Genomic DNA, 19,729 nt, shown 5'->3' with positions numbered 1-19,729 from the left:
AAAAGTACACAAGGAAACCATATAGCCTCTTGATTTCTAAAATATATTCTACAGTCTCAATAACATTCAAAATTTTTAAGCATTTATAATTTCCCAACTTTTAAGTTTTCTAAGGTTCCATGTGGTTGTAAGTCATGCTAAATTTATGTAACGTGAGTCCAATATGAGACTATATAAAAAATGAATCAACAGTTACACAAAGTATGTACATGGTATTATAGAAATTATTTCCCTAACTTTGGATTATTTCTAAGATATATCTCCACACTTTTGAAAAGATAAACACGAGTAAATAAATGTAGAAAATAACAATTATGTAATAAAGTCTTATTCACAAGGTGTGTCTGGGAGGTCCATTAACTGCTATCAAGGTTAAGACAACTTTTTCAAGGGGCCAAATACACAGCAGCAGGAAATGTACTGGATAAAAGCCTCAGAATACAGCTTAAGCTAAATAAAATTCCATTAGCAACCTTCACTAAGTAATCATTATAAGCTAATCACTATGAACCAAAAATCTGTGAATAAAAAGAAAACTTACAACATGGTTAAGTTTATGGCAGTTACACTCTAATTTAGGTTGCAGACCACAAAACGAGACAAAGACGATCTTGAAAACATATATAAAAATGTGCACAAATTGGAACAATTTCAAAAAAAAGTGTCAAAGGGACACGGGGAAAAAGAGAAATGAGCACGTAGTACAGAGAATTAACCAGAGAAGGTTGCTGGAAGAAGCATACCTTTGAGTGACTGTAAATGGAAATAAACTACACTAAAAACTGGAAAAGTCAAATTCTCATTGAAGTAGAGCAATCCAAGGGCATGTCTGTGTAATCAGTAACCAGTTTGTCTGCAGGTTTTAATAAGGCAGGTTTCTGTGGAAGAAAATGCTATGATACGTTATTTTCTCAAGAAATATTAATACACAGAAACCAGCAATCTAGGCCCCTCAAAGAAAAAATCATTCTGCATAGCTGTTTGGATTCCTAGGGATATAACTGTTTGTACCAATAAACTATTTTTAGCCATGTGGATTGAAATAATTGTATCTTCTGGCCAGGTGCAGTGGCTCACGCCTGTAATCCCAGCCTTTGGGGAGGCTAACGTGGACGGATCACTTGAGGTCAGGAGTTCGAGACCAGCCCGGCCATCATGGTGAAACTCTGTCTCTACTAAAAATATAAAAATGAGCCAGGCTGTTGGCGCACGCCTGTAATCCTAGCTACTCAAGTGGCTGAGGCATGAGAATCACTTGAACCCAGGAGGCGGAAGTTGCAGTCAGCTGAGATTACATCACTGCACTCCTGCCTGGGCAACAGAGCAAGACATTGTCTCCAAAAAAAAGAAAAAAGAAAACAAGAAATAATTATCTCTTCTTCCAGTTGTGCTAAAGGCTTAAAGATGTAGTCGAAAGCAGCAACATCCAGAGAGCATGCATTCCTTCATCTTTATTTCCCATCTCTTCATCCCAAGAACTGATGAATTAGACTTAGCAAAGAAACATGAAAGGCACTCCTCCCAGGCCTCCTTAACACAAGATTCACTAAAACATCTTTTTCCTCGCTGTTGAGGTTTTTGGCTGTACCTGCTGAGAGAAGATTTAGCGTCATCAAAAACTCTATGGTCTGTCCTTCATGGCCTTTGCACTCAGGTTCCACCTCTAAATACTCTCAATGAGCCTACCCTGGGTTCTCTCTCTCTCTACCCAATTCTGCTGCGGACTTGAAAACTGATACGGAATTATTGTATCTTGGGATTACTTATCAAGATCACCCAGGCCTTTTTTTTTTTTTTTAATGTGCACTTTTTTTTTTGAGATGGAGTCTTACTCTGTCGCCCAGGCTGAAGTGCAGTGGTGTGGTCTCGGCTCACTGCAACCTCCGCCTCCTGGGTTCAAGCAATTCTCTGCCTCAGCCTCCCAAGTAGCTGGGAACACAGGCGCCCAACACCACACCCGGCTAATTTTTTGTATTTTTAGTACAGACAGGGTTTCACCATCTTGATCAGGCTGGTCTTGAACTCCTGACCTCGTGATCCACCCGCCTCGGCCTCCCAAAATGTTGGGATTACAGGTGTGAGCCACCGCGCCCAGCGTAAACGTACACATTTCTAAGCCATGCTCCCAGAGATTCTGATCTGAGAGAGATGAATCCATGTGTGTTCCCGCTCCCTGCGTTATTACAGCACATCGTGGGAGTTGAGAAGTACTGCTGTAAAGGAAGAGTAAATGCAGCCTGAGAGGTTCTCCCCTAAGTAAAATACATAGAACCATATAAGTTCTCATATTTAGTTCCTATTTCTCAGCTATATCAGTGATGTCAGAGGGACTGAGAAAGAAAAAAACAGTTTATAGGGGAATTAGCTATGGTACCAGTATCGACTCCATAGCAGGAGTAAGCAATCCATATATGGCAAGCATACTTCTTTGACAAGTAAACACGTAAGACAGTAGTAAAATAAAAGTTTTCACACGCAGGACACTGTTGACATTTACAATGAAAGACATAAAGACTCATCTGATTTGACACAGTAGGCAAAAGTGGCATTATACCTTCTTAAGCAGAAGAATTATGACACTTCTACAGCTGCATGCAACGTGTAATATGATCATGATCTGAAGGAGAATGACCCATCAGAAAAATGGTACAATTTTTCAAAGATAAAATAACAAAGGCAGAGAAGGTAGTGGTTAGCTGTAGAAATAAAGACTAGATACAAAGTTTGTAATTGACAATAATTTCTTATAAACTGACCACACTCCCTACACAGAAGATGAGAGTGAGAAATTTTCTGAAACAGCTTGCATATAGTACAATAACAAGACATCTTTAAAGGCAAAGCCAGAATAATGTAAGAATTATCTCCCTCCCTCCCGATGAAACCTTATTAAACAAAAACAGAATCATAAAATGTCAAAATTCAAATGTACATAAATTCAGAACATGATTTGCTACCTGAAACAGTCACAGTTGACCCTGGGTCAATAATTCCACTGTTGGGCCTCACACAGTACCGGCGAGGTGCTGTAGTCTTCACTTTGAAACACACTTTTCTATCCGATGGATTTCGCAATTTAAGATTTGTAGTGACTACATCTGTGAAGGGGCCTGTAAGGTTTAAAAATTAAAGAGAAAACAAAATTTAATTGGATTCTCAACAACAAAGGAATCAAAACTGAAAGTATGTAACTTCAATTTTAATTATGTGTTGACATTTGTAGGCATAAATATCCCAAATGGCTACTAACACCGCCTTTCTCCAGGTGGTAGACTTAAAAAAAAGTCGTGTTTTCTTCTTCATTCCCTGTATTTCACAAAATTTCTACCATAAACATGTATGATTTCTATCAAAAAAAGTACTGTGAAACTTCTGATCTATGAGGTTTACAACTGTATTTTTATAGTATGTTGTTAACACATTGAGAATTTCCCAGTTGTCTGCAAACCAGTGTCAATCTTCAAGTTCATTTTACTAGGCCAACTGCAAAAATCTCTACATCTGAAGACCCTACACCCTATGACATCAGTGCTTTTGCTTTACCTCAATTTTGTTTGTTCATTCATTCAATCCATTCATTCATTCACATATTTGTTAAGTGTTTATTATGCCATATGCTCTAGATACAAAGTTTTTGAGCTTTGGTTCTGCACCCAAACAACATAAAATCACAAAACAAAGAACCCAAAAGGCTCATCCATTTTGCTAAAGAAAGGCCTAAAGAAAAATTATGCAGATTAATTTAGACAACAAAATAAATACCGGTTAATTTGGAGGCAGAAGATAAAAACATGTTCCAGTTGGGAACAATAACCACAGTTCTAACTATTCCAAAAGTAATTTTAAATGATTCTAAAAACAATTCGTTTAAAGTTATATTTTTTTAAAAAAAAGCTAGAAGGCTGGAATCAAAGACAACTATTATAAAGGCTATCTTTTCTTTATTTCAACTTTAAGAATAAGCATGTCTTTTAAAATTTTACAAAGGCAAGGTCATTAAAAGACACTTATTATCAAGCCCTAAGAAGTAAACTGATTTTATCCTATGCTTAAAGTTTGTGAGTAGTAAAATATTTTCTAATAAATAAAAATTTGGAACTAGGATGAGAGGAAGGAGATAAAAATGAGTGAAAATTAGAAGAAAGCATGTAAAGGCAGGTTTTAGAAAAGAAAGCATTGTAATATTGGGGGAAAAAAGCATACATGTGATAAAGTACGATGTTCTGAACTGCTTGTTTCATTATATGGCCAAACTAATCATTCCATTTACAACATACACCCCTTGCTGCTTCTTCAACCCCAAGTGCTTGCATTTTCTTTTTGAAAAGCATCTGATTAACAACTCCACCATAAAACTAGTATAAGAGTAAAGACAAAAAACTCCAATGTGTCCATTTTACTACAGGAATCCACAAAATGGCCGGCTGGAGATATGTTCTGAACTGATAAAACTAGAAGTCTTAAAGGCGAATTCCATTTCTTAACATTCTCAAATCCATAATTACTACAAACACTTTAAAATGTAAAATTTTATAGGACTATTTTGAGTAGGACTTTAACATTAGTAGCAAGCACAGATTAAAATAAAGATCCAATTTCTTAGTAACATGACAAAAAGACATGTCACAAAATTTTAATTCTGAACATTCCTAATCCATAATATGAATACCTAATTATTTTTAATTATGTATTTATGTATTTTCATAACATAATTATGTAAGTTTTTAGTATTTGAATGTTTTATTAATTTAATTCTCTCCAATTTTAAAAAGTGCCAATTATCCAAACTAAGGTAAAATAATTTTTTAACTGATTTTTAAAATGATTGTGGGTCAGTTTTGATCAACAAACTCTACAAGAGTTGTACAAATTCTGAAATAGTATTTACATTTCAAGATATTGCTCACCAGGGATTATAAATTGTCAATACAGATTGTGGGATTTCTAGACATAAAAGTATAAATTATCTAAAGATGATGATAATATATCAAAAGAAATACACCCCACCAATTCAGAACAAAACTCTTAACAAGGCATGTTAACCTTGCAAGTAAAATGTAGAATTACCTATAATAAACCCACCCAACAAACGAATTTGAGATTTTCTGCTCCATTGTATCCCTCTAACCTAGCCTCTCAATGAGGGTTGCTCCCAGCAGATAGTTAAGATTTGAGCCCCTTTCCTAGTTTAAAATGGAAAATTATCAAGTACTGATGACCATTAGCAAAGGAATAACCAGATTTAACAGCTAAAAAAGGTCATGGGAAGAAATATGTGGTCCACTTTTGGGAGTTACAGAATCCTTTAAGAACCTGATGAAAGCCGTATCCTACACCTCAGAAAAACATACATAGGTAAATATTCACAAAAATTTTACACTGACTTTTATGGAAGGTAAAACGAGTTAGAGAGCTGGGTTCAGGGATAGAGGGGTTGTATCATGTACCCCCAGGAGCTGCTGATTTAAAAGGCCTGACGAAGAAATCTACCTTAAGATCTTCGGAAAAGAGAAGTTATATACCTTACTGGAAGTGCTACAAACATAACCCTTTAGGTGATACTGCCCCTTACAAGGTGTTTTCATTAGGCATTATGATTGGGTGGTACTTACTGGGGTGGGAGGTGGGGGCAGGAAACAGGACAGTAGACATTCTGCAATGCAGACCCACACAATGAAGTCCTATGTTCCCACTGCATCGCATTTTCAAATACTCCTCCAGAAATTCATATTGGTGGAAAATCTCTTTTCCAAGTATTCATCTATTATGTGAACAGGAAAAATGTGTACTCTTTTCTTCAAAATGTTAAAAGGTGAGTTCACCGTTACAGAAGATTATTCTACCAATAGCAATGCCACTCATGATACCTGAATCACCAATACAACAAATCTGAAATAGTCAGCAGGCGTTTGTAGGTGACACCTTCACATGAATCTACCTATATGCATATTCTTATTTTGCCCTTTTATCAATGTTAAGAAAAACTGTCAGTACTATTCAGACAACTTGTCTTATTTCTCTTAAATCCAAACGTACTCATCTTAAGTAGATACAAACATCTGACTACTGTACCTACAAACTTAAGTAGGGTACAAGTATCTGACTACTTCATTATGTCTTCTAGGGTAGTCATGCCCAAACACACTTAAAATGAGCATTCCATGATAAAATTACTTCCTTTTTTTTCCCTTATGTTATATAGCTAGGGTATATATATTTTAAAATTTTTAATTACATATGTTATTGGTCATTTTATATATGAATTTCTTTTCAGGATAGTAATAGGAACATTACAAAATCTAAAAATGAGGTATGAAGTTAGAGTTAAGAACCCCTGAATTAAACCAAAAATCTCCTGCTTTACTAATTGAACATGTATCCTTTGTAAGGCTTAGGTGATTAAACCATCAAGAGAAACAAGTGACTACCATAAAAGTCAGGATAATGGTTAATCCTGCAGTGGAAGTAACTGGGAGAGGGTAAAAGGACAGCTTTGCCGAATGCTAGCCAAGTTCTATTTCTCACCCTGGAGATTATATGAGTATTTAATTTTTAATAATTCCCTGAACTGTATATATCTTTTCTTTATGAAAAACAAGTTTTTTTAAAAAAACTGATCCTTGACATAACCTTGAAAATTTGAAAAAAACAGTGAAAAGCAGTTTTGATGACAAAGTGAACATCTGATGCAATTTATGGAGTAAACAAATATGTTTCGAGGATTTCTGAAACTTAATCTCTATAAATGGGGAAATCCTATCATTTGCCCAATATAAATGCTTAGTTTAACATTTAGGAAACAATTTTTGAACTAGTCCATTTTAATCAAAAGTACTAATAAAACTTATGTTAGAGATATGTCATTGTTTATAATGAACTATCCCGTATAAAAAAAGAAAACTGCATACAAGTTACATTTATTTGCACTCTTATATTGAAAATCTACAATTAAAATACTTCTACCTTTCAATTATGTGGCTGTTGTTCTTTGGAAGCCTGACCATTTCCTGCCACTAAGTATTCTGTCCCGACTCCTCTATAGCTGTCACTGCCATTAAGTCAAAATCCTGCTCCTAGTCCCAAATTCTTACAATCAAACAGAAATGTAACACGAACACAAATGTGGCCTCTGAGTAAAAAAGTTTGAACATAAGTTTTTTAAAAACTTACAACGTGACATGTCAAAAATACTAGAAAATTTTAAGGCAGCTCACCCAGAGCTGCCTTCGTTGCCAATTTTAAGGCAGTCAAGTGGGACTGGCCTGCCTCGTTTGCCTAAAAACCTTTTTTCCAGCATGAAATACCCTTTTTAGTCAGTCCACATATGTAAAATTCAACCATTCAGTACAACGGCTTCCTTTTAAATAGCAGGACCTTTCTTCTCCAAACCGCCCAGTCTTAAAAGGAATCCCACTAAGCTAAGAAGAGCTACCAAAAACAAAACAAAAAAACAAAAAGAACCACTCTTAAAAACTGTTATCATTCATCCATATTTTGATGTGAACTACTGATAACAAAGTTATCTTGAAATCCTGAGTTCAGTTCAGCTGCAAAGAGAATCAACTGTGGAAGAGGGGAACAGTTAGCTTTTCCCCCAACATTTTATTATGAAAAATTTGACACAGAAATTGAGATAACTATATAAACATTCATACATCATCACTCACATTCTACAATCAACATTTTGCTGTATTTACTTTGCAGCATATCTATCTGCCCTGTCCAGACATCCACTTAATTTCTGATGCACATCAAAGCAAGATGAAGACATCAGCACAGTCACTCCTGAACACCTCAGTATGCATATCAACTTTCGTATTTGTTTTGTTAAGAGTATAAAATTTTAATACAGGATAAGCAGGAGTATATCACACAGAACATTTCAGAAAACGCTTCAAAAATGTAGCTTAAGAATAAACAGACAATGTACATGAACATTAATTTATGAACTCTGTGACCCCATTTAGGCTAGTTACTCAGAGGCGTGTTTAGGAGACAATTCTGTATGGGCCTGTAGCATTTCTGCACATCTTGCAAGGAGAAGTCCTGGGAGTTTTTACCTAGACTATCTTTTCAAGGATGTACTAAATAGTGAACTGTCTTAGAAGACAACACCTCCCTTCTGAGGAGAGGGGCAGGTTTGTTCCGCGGCCAATATAATAAAGATAAGGTCTTCTTCTGGACTAAAGGTCAGGTAGGTTTCTGTGCAGCCCACTATGAAAGATTCAGGTTCTCTAAGTTCAGGGTTTCTAGTTATGATGCAAACTCATTATGTGAGTAGTCTCTACCTGAACACCTCTGTCACCTCCATGGAACTTGAGAAGGGCAAGGAAAACCAACACAAATATAAACCCCATTCCACTTGCAGTGCCATGAAAAATTATGTGCATTGTCTAACTCAGGAAATCTCACATCTTCTACCAACATCTACGAAACTGCAGCAGGCGAAATTTTTCAGTCCCTTCACAGTTCTTGACAAGGTCTTTGTAAATTCTTGGCTATGCAGTGCAGACTAATGAGGAAGGCTGGGTGCTCTGCTCAAATACACAAACAACGTAGCCACAGCAATGCAGGTGATGACTACCTTTAATGTTTCCAACAGGTTTTAGAATTAAGTTGTATCACTGATTGAACTGTTTCCCAGTTACATAAGGGTTATGCTGCTGAGTATCTGTGGCATCATGTTAATGTAATCATATATACAAAACATATTAATACTATATAGTACACAGAATATCTACTAAGGGAATAGCTAGCATTTATTGGGCACTCATGCTATCAATAACTTTGTACAAACTATGTTATTTAACTCTCACAAGTCCATGAAGTAGATACTTTCATTGTATTTTAATATACCGAGTTTACAGATGATTCAACTCAGAAGGTAAACACTAGTCCAAGGTCATACAACTCAAAGCAATGAAAGTGGGAAGTCAAACCAGGTCTGACTCTAGGGCCTGAACTCTCATACATTTTGAACGTATAACCTAGCGGTATTTATTTTCTAATTCATAAGTATTCCAGGTAGACTTCTGCAGCAATAAAGCATGAAAGTGCAGTCAAATTAGCCATATATGAAAAAGGTTTTTTAAATGGATATTGTATTTCTCTTGGTCACATAGGTCAACACTGAACACTTCCTGAAATAAGTATCAAGCACTCTAAAAATATTTTACATTTTACATCCAAGAAAGTCCTAAAACATTCTTATTACAAATTTTTTACTATACATTTTTTTCAAACACATTGAAATACCAGGCTTGAGGTAAGCTCCATGAAGACTAGGTCTTTGTTTCGTTAGCTGCTGTATCCCCAGCAACTAACACAATGCCTGGCATAGTAGCTACTGAAGAAACATTTTTGTATAAATAGTGTACAAATAGAGTACTACTTTCTGGAAAAGAAAATGAGTCTTAGTTCTATTTAAAAAAATTTAGTCACTGAAGCACTAAAACATATCTCTTTATAAGATTTCACTAACATCATAAAAATATGGATCCTGAGATTAACGGAAAAGCAAGACTGCACTATTTTATTTAAGCCTCTATGGGCTTTAATTACTGAAACTGCCTCACTGTCCCTGTTTATCCATGTTACACAATCAACTAACAGTTTCAGAATGTATCATGAAAACTCTCCAAAATCCACTTAATATAGTCATGTAATCATTTTTTATAAACCAGTATTCCCACTCTGGGAGCCTAAAATTACAGTGTGAAAAAGTTACCAACAGGAAAGGACCATGTCTTTTACTTCTTTTACACCGTTTTCATACAGTGTAGTATTGTTCTGGTCGTATAAATACTCATCCATCACCTTTACATAAACAGGCACCTAAATAAAAAATGAAAACACTTCTTTCCATTCTTTTGGCAGCCTTCTGGGGAAAGAGAGATGCTGATTTCTGTTACTGATGTTATAACATGACTTCAAAAAAAAAAAAAAAAAGCATAACGTAGTATGTTTAATCAGAGGCTTAACAGCTAGAACCATTACCTAGGTGGTTGACCTTGGGTAAATCACTTCACCTCTCTATCCCAGTCTAACCTCCTTCATTTTAGAATTTGTAGGCAAAATGATCTCTAAGGCTTCTTTCAGCTGTAAAATCATGCGACATTATGATTAACTTTACTTACCACCTTAAAGAACGTCTTCTACCCTACGGTAAAGATGGGAGATAATTCAATCTTAAACCCATCACAGCTTTATTGACATTTTTAAAAAACTACCTTAAGCATTTTAGGAGTGCTTTTTAAGGTACTCTGATACATACAATGCTCGGTCTGACCTAAACAATCCTGGTGACATAATCTTGAAAACAAGGCAGAAAAAATAAACAATAGTCTTAACATAGAAGTGGAACACTTTGATTTACAACATTTTCATATCAATTTTATGTCCCTCCACTCTAAACTTCCAAAGAAGAGTAAGATTTACACAAACATAATCTATTTGCAAAAGAACAATGCTAGTGTTCAAGAATGAACATGAAATTAGTGCATACTACTTACTAATATTTTAATATCTGGATTAAAATAGAAACGAGTGGTCCACATCCAAAGTTTAAGTTTTTGGACTCCACATAGGTAGGATGTGAAGAAATAGAAAATAAGGTACATTTCTGGAGAACCTGAAATAAAACTTTTTTACAATTATTTAGATCTAAAGTCCTTGCCAAGGGAAAACATAACATGAAAAAAATGATCACAATAATCTTAACTAAAAACATACAAGATATAGATACACAGAGTTATACACAGCATAGTTATAAAAAGTTTATCAAAATGTTAACAGTCGTTATTTTGTGAGACTGAGTAATTTTTATTGGCTTTATATCTATACTTCTTTCATTTTCTACATTTAGCATTGATTTTATATAAGAAGGGACTTTTACACATGCACCCATAGTAGCTTAATTCCTTATAAATCGTCTTATTTGTAAAATCCTGGAAGAAAAAAGCTGAAAAAATTCAGAACCACAGATTTTTTGGGGATCTGTTGTTAGTAAGGTTTCTCTCAGTGGGAACAGTACTCAGAAAACAAAACCAAGAGATTCTTGCCTTACAGGCTTTAAAAAATAAAAAATTTTCACAAGAAAAACTAAACAGGAAACACACTGTATGATTCAAAGGCACCCTATATCTTTAAAGTATGACAGTCACTACATGTCATTCAAGAATTAAAATTATATACATATTCATATACACTTCACACATATATACACATACATGAAACATACACCTACAAAAGACCTGTCAAAACATAGGCCCATGAGAAGTTTGTCAAGTTATACGATAAATGTACGTTTAAAAGTCCTCTCACAGCAACAATTCTTTTTTAATTAACATTCCTACTTTTTAATGGTAATTCAATCTAATCATTTCCTTAAAAGGCTGAAAGATATGTAACTAAACTTCTCACTCCTTTAAATCTGAATTTTCAGAACAGTATCAAACATTCATGATAACTAGTTATAAAGAACATCCAAACACCAGAGAAAAGCAGCTAAGCATGCTATGGTACATTAATGATGCATAAGTCAACACAAATGATGTGGAGATTTCTTTTATAAACATTTAAGACATCAGTTTAGACTGTTTTTATAAAGTGAAATATGTGTTACAGAATAACAATTACAAAGCGCAATATGTATAACTAATTACAGAATTTATTGTTTATAAAGTGAAATGTTAAATTATAATGTTACAAATGTCTTCAGAAAATATCAAATCCAACCTCATTTAAGCAAAGAATTTTTATTATTTAAAAAAAACCCCATACTGAAGAGTTCATTACAAAGATGTAAGCAATTCAATGGCACAGGAAATGAAGTATAACTGGCATCACAGAAGAGGCTGCATTCAAGAGAAACTAATTCCTGGGATCATTAAGACCTCTCTGCCTACATTTTTCTGCCTTTTTTCTCTCAATTAGTTGCTTCTGCTTGCCACTGTTCCAAATTAGCCACTGTTTTGTCTCCCAAGTCATTTGACCTTGAAGGTCTAAAACCTATAACCATCTATCTATAGTTGTGTTCCAAGGTAAGGCATCAAAATTTTGACTGGTCAGGCACCAGCATATATATTGGCTGGTCTTGAATCTAGATTATAAACAGCCTCTTCCTGTTAGGCCAGGTATACCTGATTTCCTATGCCATTGAGATTGCTTATTAATAAACTCTTAAGCGTGATTTTGTTCTTTGTAATAGACTAAATATTAGAGGATATTAAAGAATTACTGTTAATTTTATTATGTGTTAACGGTGTCATGATTATGCAAAGAAAATGTCCTTTTTTGGTTAGAAATGCAAACTCAAGTATCTAGGGATGAAATGTTACGCTATTATCCAGGATTTGTTTTAAAAATACTGAGGCAGGCCAGGTATGGTGGCTCATGCCTGTAATTCCAGCACTTTGGGAGGCTGAGGCAGGGGGATCGCTTGAGGCCAGGAGTTCAAGATCACCCTGGGCAAAATAGCAAGACTGTCTCTACAAAAATTAAAATATAATTAGCTGGACACAGTGGCATGCACCTGTAGTCCCAGTTACTCAGAAGGATCGCTTGGGCCCTGGAGTTCAAGGCTGCAGTGAGCTATGATAGCACCACTGCACTTCAGCCTGGTGTCAAGAGCAAGACCGCTGTGAAAAAATACAAACATGGAGGCAAACAAAAATATATAAATAAACAAGTATGATTATGGTAAAATGTTAATTATTAAATTTATATTTAAATTTAATTTACTAAATTAAGGCATATTGAGGTTTATATCATAAGGTGCTCATGAATGTTTGAAAGTTTTCAAATGTTTAAATCTTAATTTGAGTCATATTTCCATTATAAAATGAATTAAGCCAGTAAACAAATATTTGCAAGTTAACAGTCCTCTCTCACATTTAATTTTCTCCCAAAACTAACTTTATGATCAAAAGAAAGCAAGATCCATCCTATATTAATTTCCACGTCTGAAAGGCAAAGATGATTTCACTACATGTTCAGTAAAGGTAAGATAAAAAGAAACTACGTTGAGATGACGGATATGTCAATTTGCTTCACTAAAGTAACCATTTTACTATCTGTATGTATCCCATAACATGTTATATGTATACCTCAAATATACACAATAAAATATTTTTAAAGGATTAAAAGTATAATTTTCCCTATTCTTTATATGCATTTTTCCACTTCACAGAAAAATAGCGTTTTCTTTTTGTACTCAATTGTATATATTCACACAAACTTTTAAAGACAGAACACCCAAGAAATCACCTAGTCCTACCTCTCACTTTACAAATGAAAAAAGCACAAACATGAAACAACCTACCTTTAGTAAAGGTTAGTCAGCTCTTTACAAAATACCCTACCACCCCTTTTCTGGAACTACAAAATTTTGAAAACACTATTACCTGCAAAGGCAGGTGAAAACTCCAACTGAGTCAAGATCCAAGACTAAAAAATAAAAATTACTGGAGAAATCATTTGAGTCTTATTAATTCAATCAACACTTATAGGGCAATCATTTTATGATGCCAGATCTTGTTACTACAAACATAAACAGCTATATACTCAAGAGTTCATGGTACAGTTTGGGAGGGGAGAATATGTAAGCATAGCTACCATCTAATGTGAAACTACCATTACAGGTAAGCACAAGCTTCAACAGCGGCATGAAGGCTCTGACCAACTTGGACTGGTAGAAGTATCAACGACTTTTCAAGAGGAAGTGATTCTTAAAATAAGAGGCTGCCAGGCTGACAGACATGAGGGAGGACAATATTCTGAGCAGAGCCTGTGCAAAGCATTGTAGTGGCCTGGAGTGTTTGGGAAAATGGTTCATATAGCCAAAGTTATGGACAGAAGAAAAACAGCAGACACTGAGGCTCGAGAGGTAAGCAATGGATTTTGGATTTTTCAAGTACATAATGGGAAAACATTTAGAGTTCTTTAACCAAGGGACTAACAGTAACAGCCTCCTTTCTTCAAAGCATAGTTCTAGCAGCAGTGTGGAGGACAGGGTAAAGAGCTGACAGTAAAGAAAAGGAGGCTGGACATGATGGCTCACACCAGTAATCCCAGCACTCTGGGAGGCAGAGGCGAGTGGATAACCTGAGGTCAGGGAGACCAGCCTGGCCAACATGGCAAAACCCCGTCTCTACTAAAAATACAAAAATTAGTCAGGCATGGAGGTGCATGCCTGTAATCCCAGCTACTCGGGAGGCTGAGGCAGGCGCACCGCTTGAACTCGGGAGGTGGAGGTTGCAGTGAGCCGAGACTGCCTGGGTAACAAAGCGAGACTCCATTTTAAGAAAAAAAAAAAAAAAAAAAAAAAAGGAGATGTCTGCTGACCAGTAAATATAAAAGGTAATCACCTGAAGTAAGGAAATTATCCAAAGCCCAGACCTTTCCTTAAGTAACACACCCATTTAACCAAATCCACCTTCTTGTTAATATCCTGAAAGACCTAAAGGTATCTACCATACCCAAAGAGATCATGATCTTCCTCCTACACCTCTCTCACACACTCCCAAATAAGATGCATTTCATCCTCATCCAGACATCCACCATTTCTTAAACAAATAGCACCATTTCCCCAGTTATATAAGCAGAAATCTCATTCATACCCTTTTCTCTCAGTGCACAGAGACCACCAAGTCTCACTGATTTAACCTAACTTTTCATCACCTCCAACACCATGACCTCAGTCCAAGGGGTCAACACTTGCCAGGACTGCTGCAGCTGCCTAATTCATCTCTTTCTCCCCTCTAGTATAATTTTACTTTGCTATCAGAATTATTTTTTAATGCAAATGTGATGTTATTCCATTCCCTTCACCTTTACTGCTCCTCCCCTCACTTAAAAACCCTAGTGGCTTAGGATAGAAACAAAACTCCTAACTTGACCTACTAAACCAGCACTACCTTCATCTTGGCTATTTTCACCACTGCCACACCAACGTCTTTCAGTACGGTAGATGTTTCACGGTCCCTCCTGCTACAGGATATTTGAACGTGCATTGTCCTTTCTTCTTCACCAGGATAACTTTTACTCATTGTTGGAATCTTAGTTCAACTGTGACAGCCTGATCAAAGACCCTTATTTTACATTCTCATAGCACTATATATCTCTTCAGGGGTATACTTTATTCTTCTGATTATTTGATTAGTATCTATCTCTCTTCTTAGAACTGTCCCATGAAAACATGGCTTGTGTTTCACTCACAACTGTAGTTCCAATATTTATTCATCATACCTGACATGTAGTGATACTCAAATCTAATTATATTAGATCCATAATTGAATGAATTTTTAAAATAAATGAATTTGGAGTAGAAATGCATTAAAGGGATTATGTCAAAGGGATTGTGTCAAAAGCAAACACAGGATTTTAATTATTAGATATGCATATTGTTTCTGCTGTGAGTAATCATGATGCCACTAAAAAATAAAAATAAAGCCAAGTGCAATGGCTCAGGCCTGTAATCCCAGCACTTTAGGAGGCTGAAGCAGGAGGAGGTGGTCAGGAGTTCGAGATCAGCCTGGGCAACATAGCGAGACCCCCATATGTACGTAAAAAATTAGCTGGGAGTGGTAGCATACACCTATAGTCCTAGTTATTCAGGAGGATCACTTGAGCCCAGGAGATCACGGCTGCAATGAGCCAAGAACGTGTATGCCACTGCACTCCAGGTTGAGTAACTGAGCAAGACCCTGTCTGAAAAAAATAAAAATAAAAAATATGGGAAGACGAGTGGGCTTGGGTAGTAAAAAATTTGAGATATTTTGAGTTTAGAATACCTGCAACATTCAAATCTAAATAGTAAGTTGAGTATGTGCTCTTGACTATAAAATGTGAATTAAAACAGATTTGGGGGTGTAGCAATACCAGCAAAGAGCAAGGAAGATAAAGAGAAAACCTCAAAACAATGAAATGAACAAAGTTCACAGAGTGAGATAAATGAAACCAAATCAGAATCTCAGAAACATGAGCATTTGAGAAAAATGCCACAAATAAGACAATAAATGGAGCAAAGAAGAAAATGAGAAGACAATGGTATTCTAGAAGCCAGAAGAATTGAGGGTTTTTTAAGAGAAACTGTCAGTAATGTCAAGAGCCAGGGGGAGGTCAAGAGAGATAAAAACTGGAAATGATTAAGTTAGCAGTAAGTAGCGAGGATAAAAGTGCTATGGACTAAGGAGAGAATAAAAAGTGAATAACTGGAAAAACAATTAATATGGACTATTTTTCAAAAAGTCTGAATGCAAAGGAAATGAAGGAAAGGGAGAGACATATACTAGAAGGAGTTATGGTCAAAGATGTACATGTCTATTTGTTTTTAAAATGAAAGACTCTGGGGTATTTATATGTTAAAACAATGCAGCCAGTGATTGAAAATCTGCGGGCAAACATCTCATGGAACATGGTCTGAGTCATAAGGAATTTTACCTTAGCCAGCAAAAACAGAGGAACAACGAACCCTGGGTATGAGCAGAGATTTTCTTTCTCAGGGAAGAAAGTATGGATGTGTACAGATTAACAGGTGTTAACAAGAGTAAGCGGCACATCATAGAAGAGATCGTATGTCCTACTGAAAAAAAAAATCTGACTTTTATTCTGTGAGCAATTGAGAGTTACCTTAAAACTAAGGAATGGAGAAATACGATTAAAGATTACATTCCTGTCTTTAGAGGAGTTGGGGATATTACCCCAAGCATTTCGTATGGCCACTGGGAAACAAGAAGAGCTGACTGGAAACACCTAAAAATGTGCTAAATACCCATCCAGAGGACGAGTATTCTCTAATTTTCCCCCGTGCTGCTTCTTAATAACATGCTTCCACGCAAAGATGCACTAGCTGATGTTGACACCACACGTTCCTTGATCCTTCAGAGCGCTTAATTTTCTTTGTTGATTTATCGTTATGGGCCACTCTCAACACAAGGATTTTGGTTTATTTTCCTCTCTGATCATTAAGAAAAATATATTTGAAATTTATTTTAGCATTTTATAAACTTTCTTCTTCAAACTTCCCTACAAAACTGCTAATAGGGGTCAGGTGCGATGGTTCACGCCTGTAATCCCAGCACTTTTGGGAGGCCGAGGCAGGTGGATCACCTGAGGTCAGGAGTTCGAGGACAGCCTGGCAAAACTCTGTCTCTAAAAAAAATTCAAAATTAGCTGGGCATGGTAGTGCATGCCTGTAGTTCCGGCTACTCTGGAGGCTGAGGCAGGAGAAATGCTTGAACCGGGAGGCAGAGGCTGTAGTGAGCCCAGATCAAGCCACTGCAACACAGCAAGACTCCATCTCAAAAAATAAAAAACAAAAAAACTGCTAATAGTTAGAAAAATAAAATGTGTAATACTTACAAACGGAATTTTATCATGTAAAAAATTTTAAAGACAAAAAAAATCTTTCACATAAAATACCAACTTTCAAATCTGAAATCCAGGTAAAATTACTTCCAAGGTTTAAACAGAATTTGAAGTAAAGCGGTGTCTACTTCTTTTTCTTTATCAACACAAGAGATCTACTTCAGAATTTATTACATCATCATAAATGCACTTTTGTATGTTAATGATTATATAAAACTTTTTTTTTAATACTAGGTATACAGAAAAATGTAGTACTGAACTAGTTGGTATCTGCTTTTGCAAAATTCTGCAAAATGCTGTTAATTCATCTTCAAGATGGTTGTGTTGGGTGTATAAAAGAAAAACCATCCACTCTCAGAATGATTACCTGAGTCACTCCTGGAGAAACCATCTCAAACTCAGAATCAAAATAACTAAAATAAACCTACCAGAAGATGACAAGGAATTCTGCAAAACTGTCTTTTTAAAGTCCTTCACTTAAAAAGAAAGTTTTGAATGATTTAGGATAAGTCAGTTAAACGATTTTTTTCTATCACAAACTAAGCACAAGTAGACTGTAGATTCTAAATGAGTCTCCTCAGTGTTGAGCTGTGCACTTAAATACACAAAGGTTTCCATCAAGCAAACAATTTACCTTTGACTAAAAAAATAATATTAAGGAACCAGACACCAAATGTCACCTCCCAATCCCCCCCATTATCTCCGTCTTTAAACTGAAACACACAACAAACTACTGGGCATTTAAGTACCAGGCATTCTCTCACAGCAGTGTGTTTACTCAACCACTCTCTTGGCCTAAACCTCCCCTGAAATGAAAAACGAGCCTTTTCCTTAAAAACTTCCTAAGGGAGGGATGGGGCACGTAGAGAAGGCTTCTTTCCTCAGACAGGGTTGAGTCTCTGTTATACCATCTATACACCTTTTCTGTTTCCCTGGCTAGTCTTATCATTTTTACTGGCAACACAAGAACAACGTGTTCTATAATCATAGCTATAATTCTCCAATACCCCCAAAAAAGGAAATATATGAGTAAGTCACTGTGTAGGGTTTTTGCTTGTTTTTTTAAACCTGCTTCTCCACTATTATTAGTCTCTTACTATAGCAACATAACAACTTCCCTAAGGAGGAAAAACTTCAAACTGTGGACATTTCCTGGCCTAAAACTGTCCTAACGGCAACTTACACATACTTACAAGTCCCTAATGGCAACTTACACAGTTATCCAGTAGAGGAAATGTTCACTGTAAACACGGCCAATCAAAAGATAAAAACGAAATATTAAAAAACACATCATACAGGCTTACATTAAATTATCTCCAGATAATGGCTGAGTTAGGACTTTTCATAATTCCTCAAAGGTTTCCCCCCAGCTAAAACTACGTAAAAAAATCACACAACTTACATAAACTTGCAATAAAATACATTCACTGCACCTTGTCTTAAAATCAAATCCTTACCCAACAAGTAGCTCGCTTACACTTACTTCTATTCAAAGAAATTTGTAAATGCACTAAAAAGCTTGCAATGTAGTTACGCAATATTAATCTCATAATTCCAGAATATATTTTAAATTCCTAAAACTGAAGTTTTTCGTATGGAAATAACGTAGTTGGTCTTCTCTTGGACTCAACCTTACACAACAATAAAAGATTTAACTTTTTCTTTTAGCACTAGAATTGCTATACACCTCACAAAAATTGTTCTCATTCAACAACTGAAATACAAGACATAGACTTCCAAAACGGGCCTCACTTTACACTTAACTAAAGATAGGAAGAAACCTACTTTCTATTAGATGTTCACACTCTTTCAGTATTCCTTAAGAATACAGAAGAAAAAAAAATTGTACAGTTTTACTCTCTTTCCTAAAGTACAATACATACCGACTAAGGAAAGGCACCAAACAGCCCCTGGGATTCTTCCAGGATCCCCAAGTCAGACTAAAAACTTACCACAGGCAGTGCTACAAAATAAAAACCTACAAAGTTCCAGAGCTGGGTCACACCTTACCAGGCCTCTCGGGATCTGTCGGCAACCGCAAACGTAAAAGCAAAAGTCACACGCACTGAAGGTTTCTCAGCAGAGGAGCGCAACCGAAGGGCTAAATAAAAGCACGCGGGTGGCACACTGAAATGCCGTGGAAGGCAGGAAGCCCCGCTTACTATGAACCTACAACTCTCCGCTCGCAGCTGACGCATCGCTGCTGCCCGCACGCGCCTGGGTCCGTGCCAACAGCACCGGGCAGCCCTCGCCAGGCACCTCCAGGGCTTCTCCGCCTCCCCGGCGCGCCCTACACCTGACGGCCGAGTTCTAAGCCGGGCGGAAAGGTGAGAAATGACGCGCTCCGCGGAGCCCGAGGGCC

General features: G+C 36.3%; 1 protein-coding gene across 1 annotated transcript in view; it reads right to left on the bottom strand.

Annotated features, from left to right (window-relative positions):
* Positions 1-19,565, bottom strand: part of VAPA (VAMP (vesicle-associated membrane protein)-associated protein A, 33kDa) — a 41,286-nt gene extending 21,721 nt beyond the window's left edge. Inside the window, exons 1-2 of the mRNA XM_011983930.1 lie at positions 19,541-19,565; positions 2,958-3,110 (exon numbers count right to left, since the gene is read on the bottom strand). Of these exons, the coding sequence (XP_011839320.1) occupies positions 2,958-3,110; positions 19,541-19,565 (178 nt within the window). The remainder of the gene's footprint in view (positions 1-2,957; positions 3,111-19,540) is intronic.
* Between the last annotated feature and the right edge of the window lie 164 nt (positions 19,566-19,729).

Source organism: Mandrillus leucophaeus, unplaced genomic scaffold (genome assembly GCF_000951045.1).
Source record: "Mandrillus leucophaeus isolate KB7577 unplaced genomic scaffold, Mleu.le_1.0 Scaffold257, whole genome shotgun sequence".
NCBI lineage: Eukaryota > Metazoa > Chordata > Mammalia > Primates > Cercopithecidae > Mandrillus > Mandrillus leucophaeus.
This window is presented reverse-complemented; position numbering and strand designations above follow the sequence as displayed.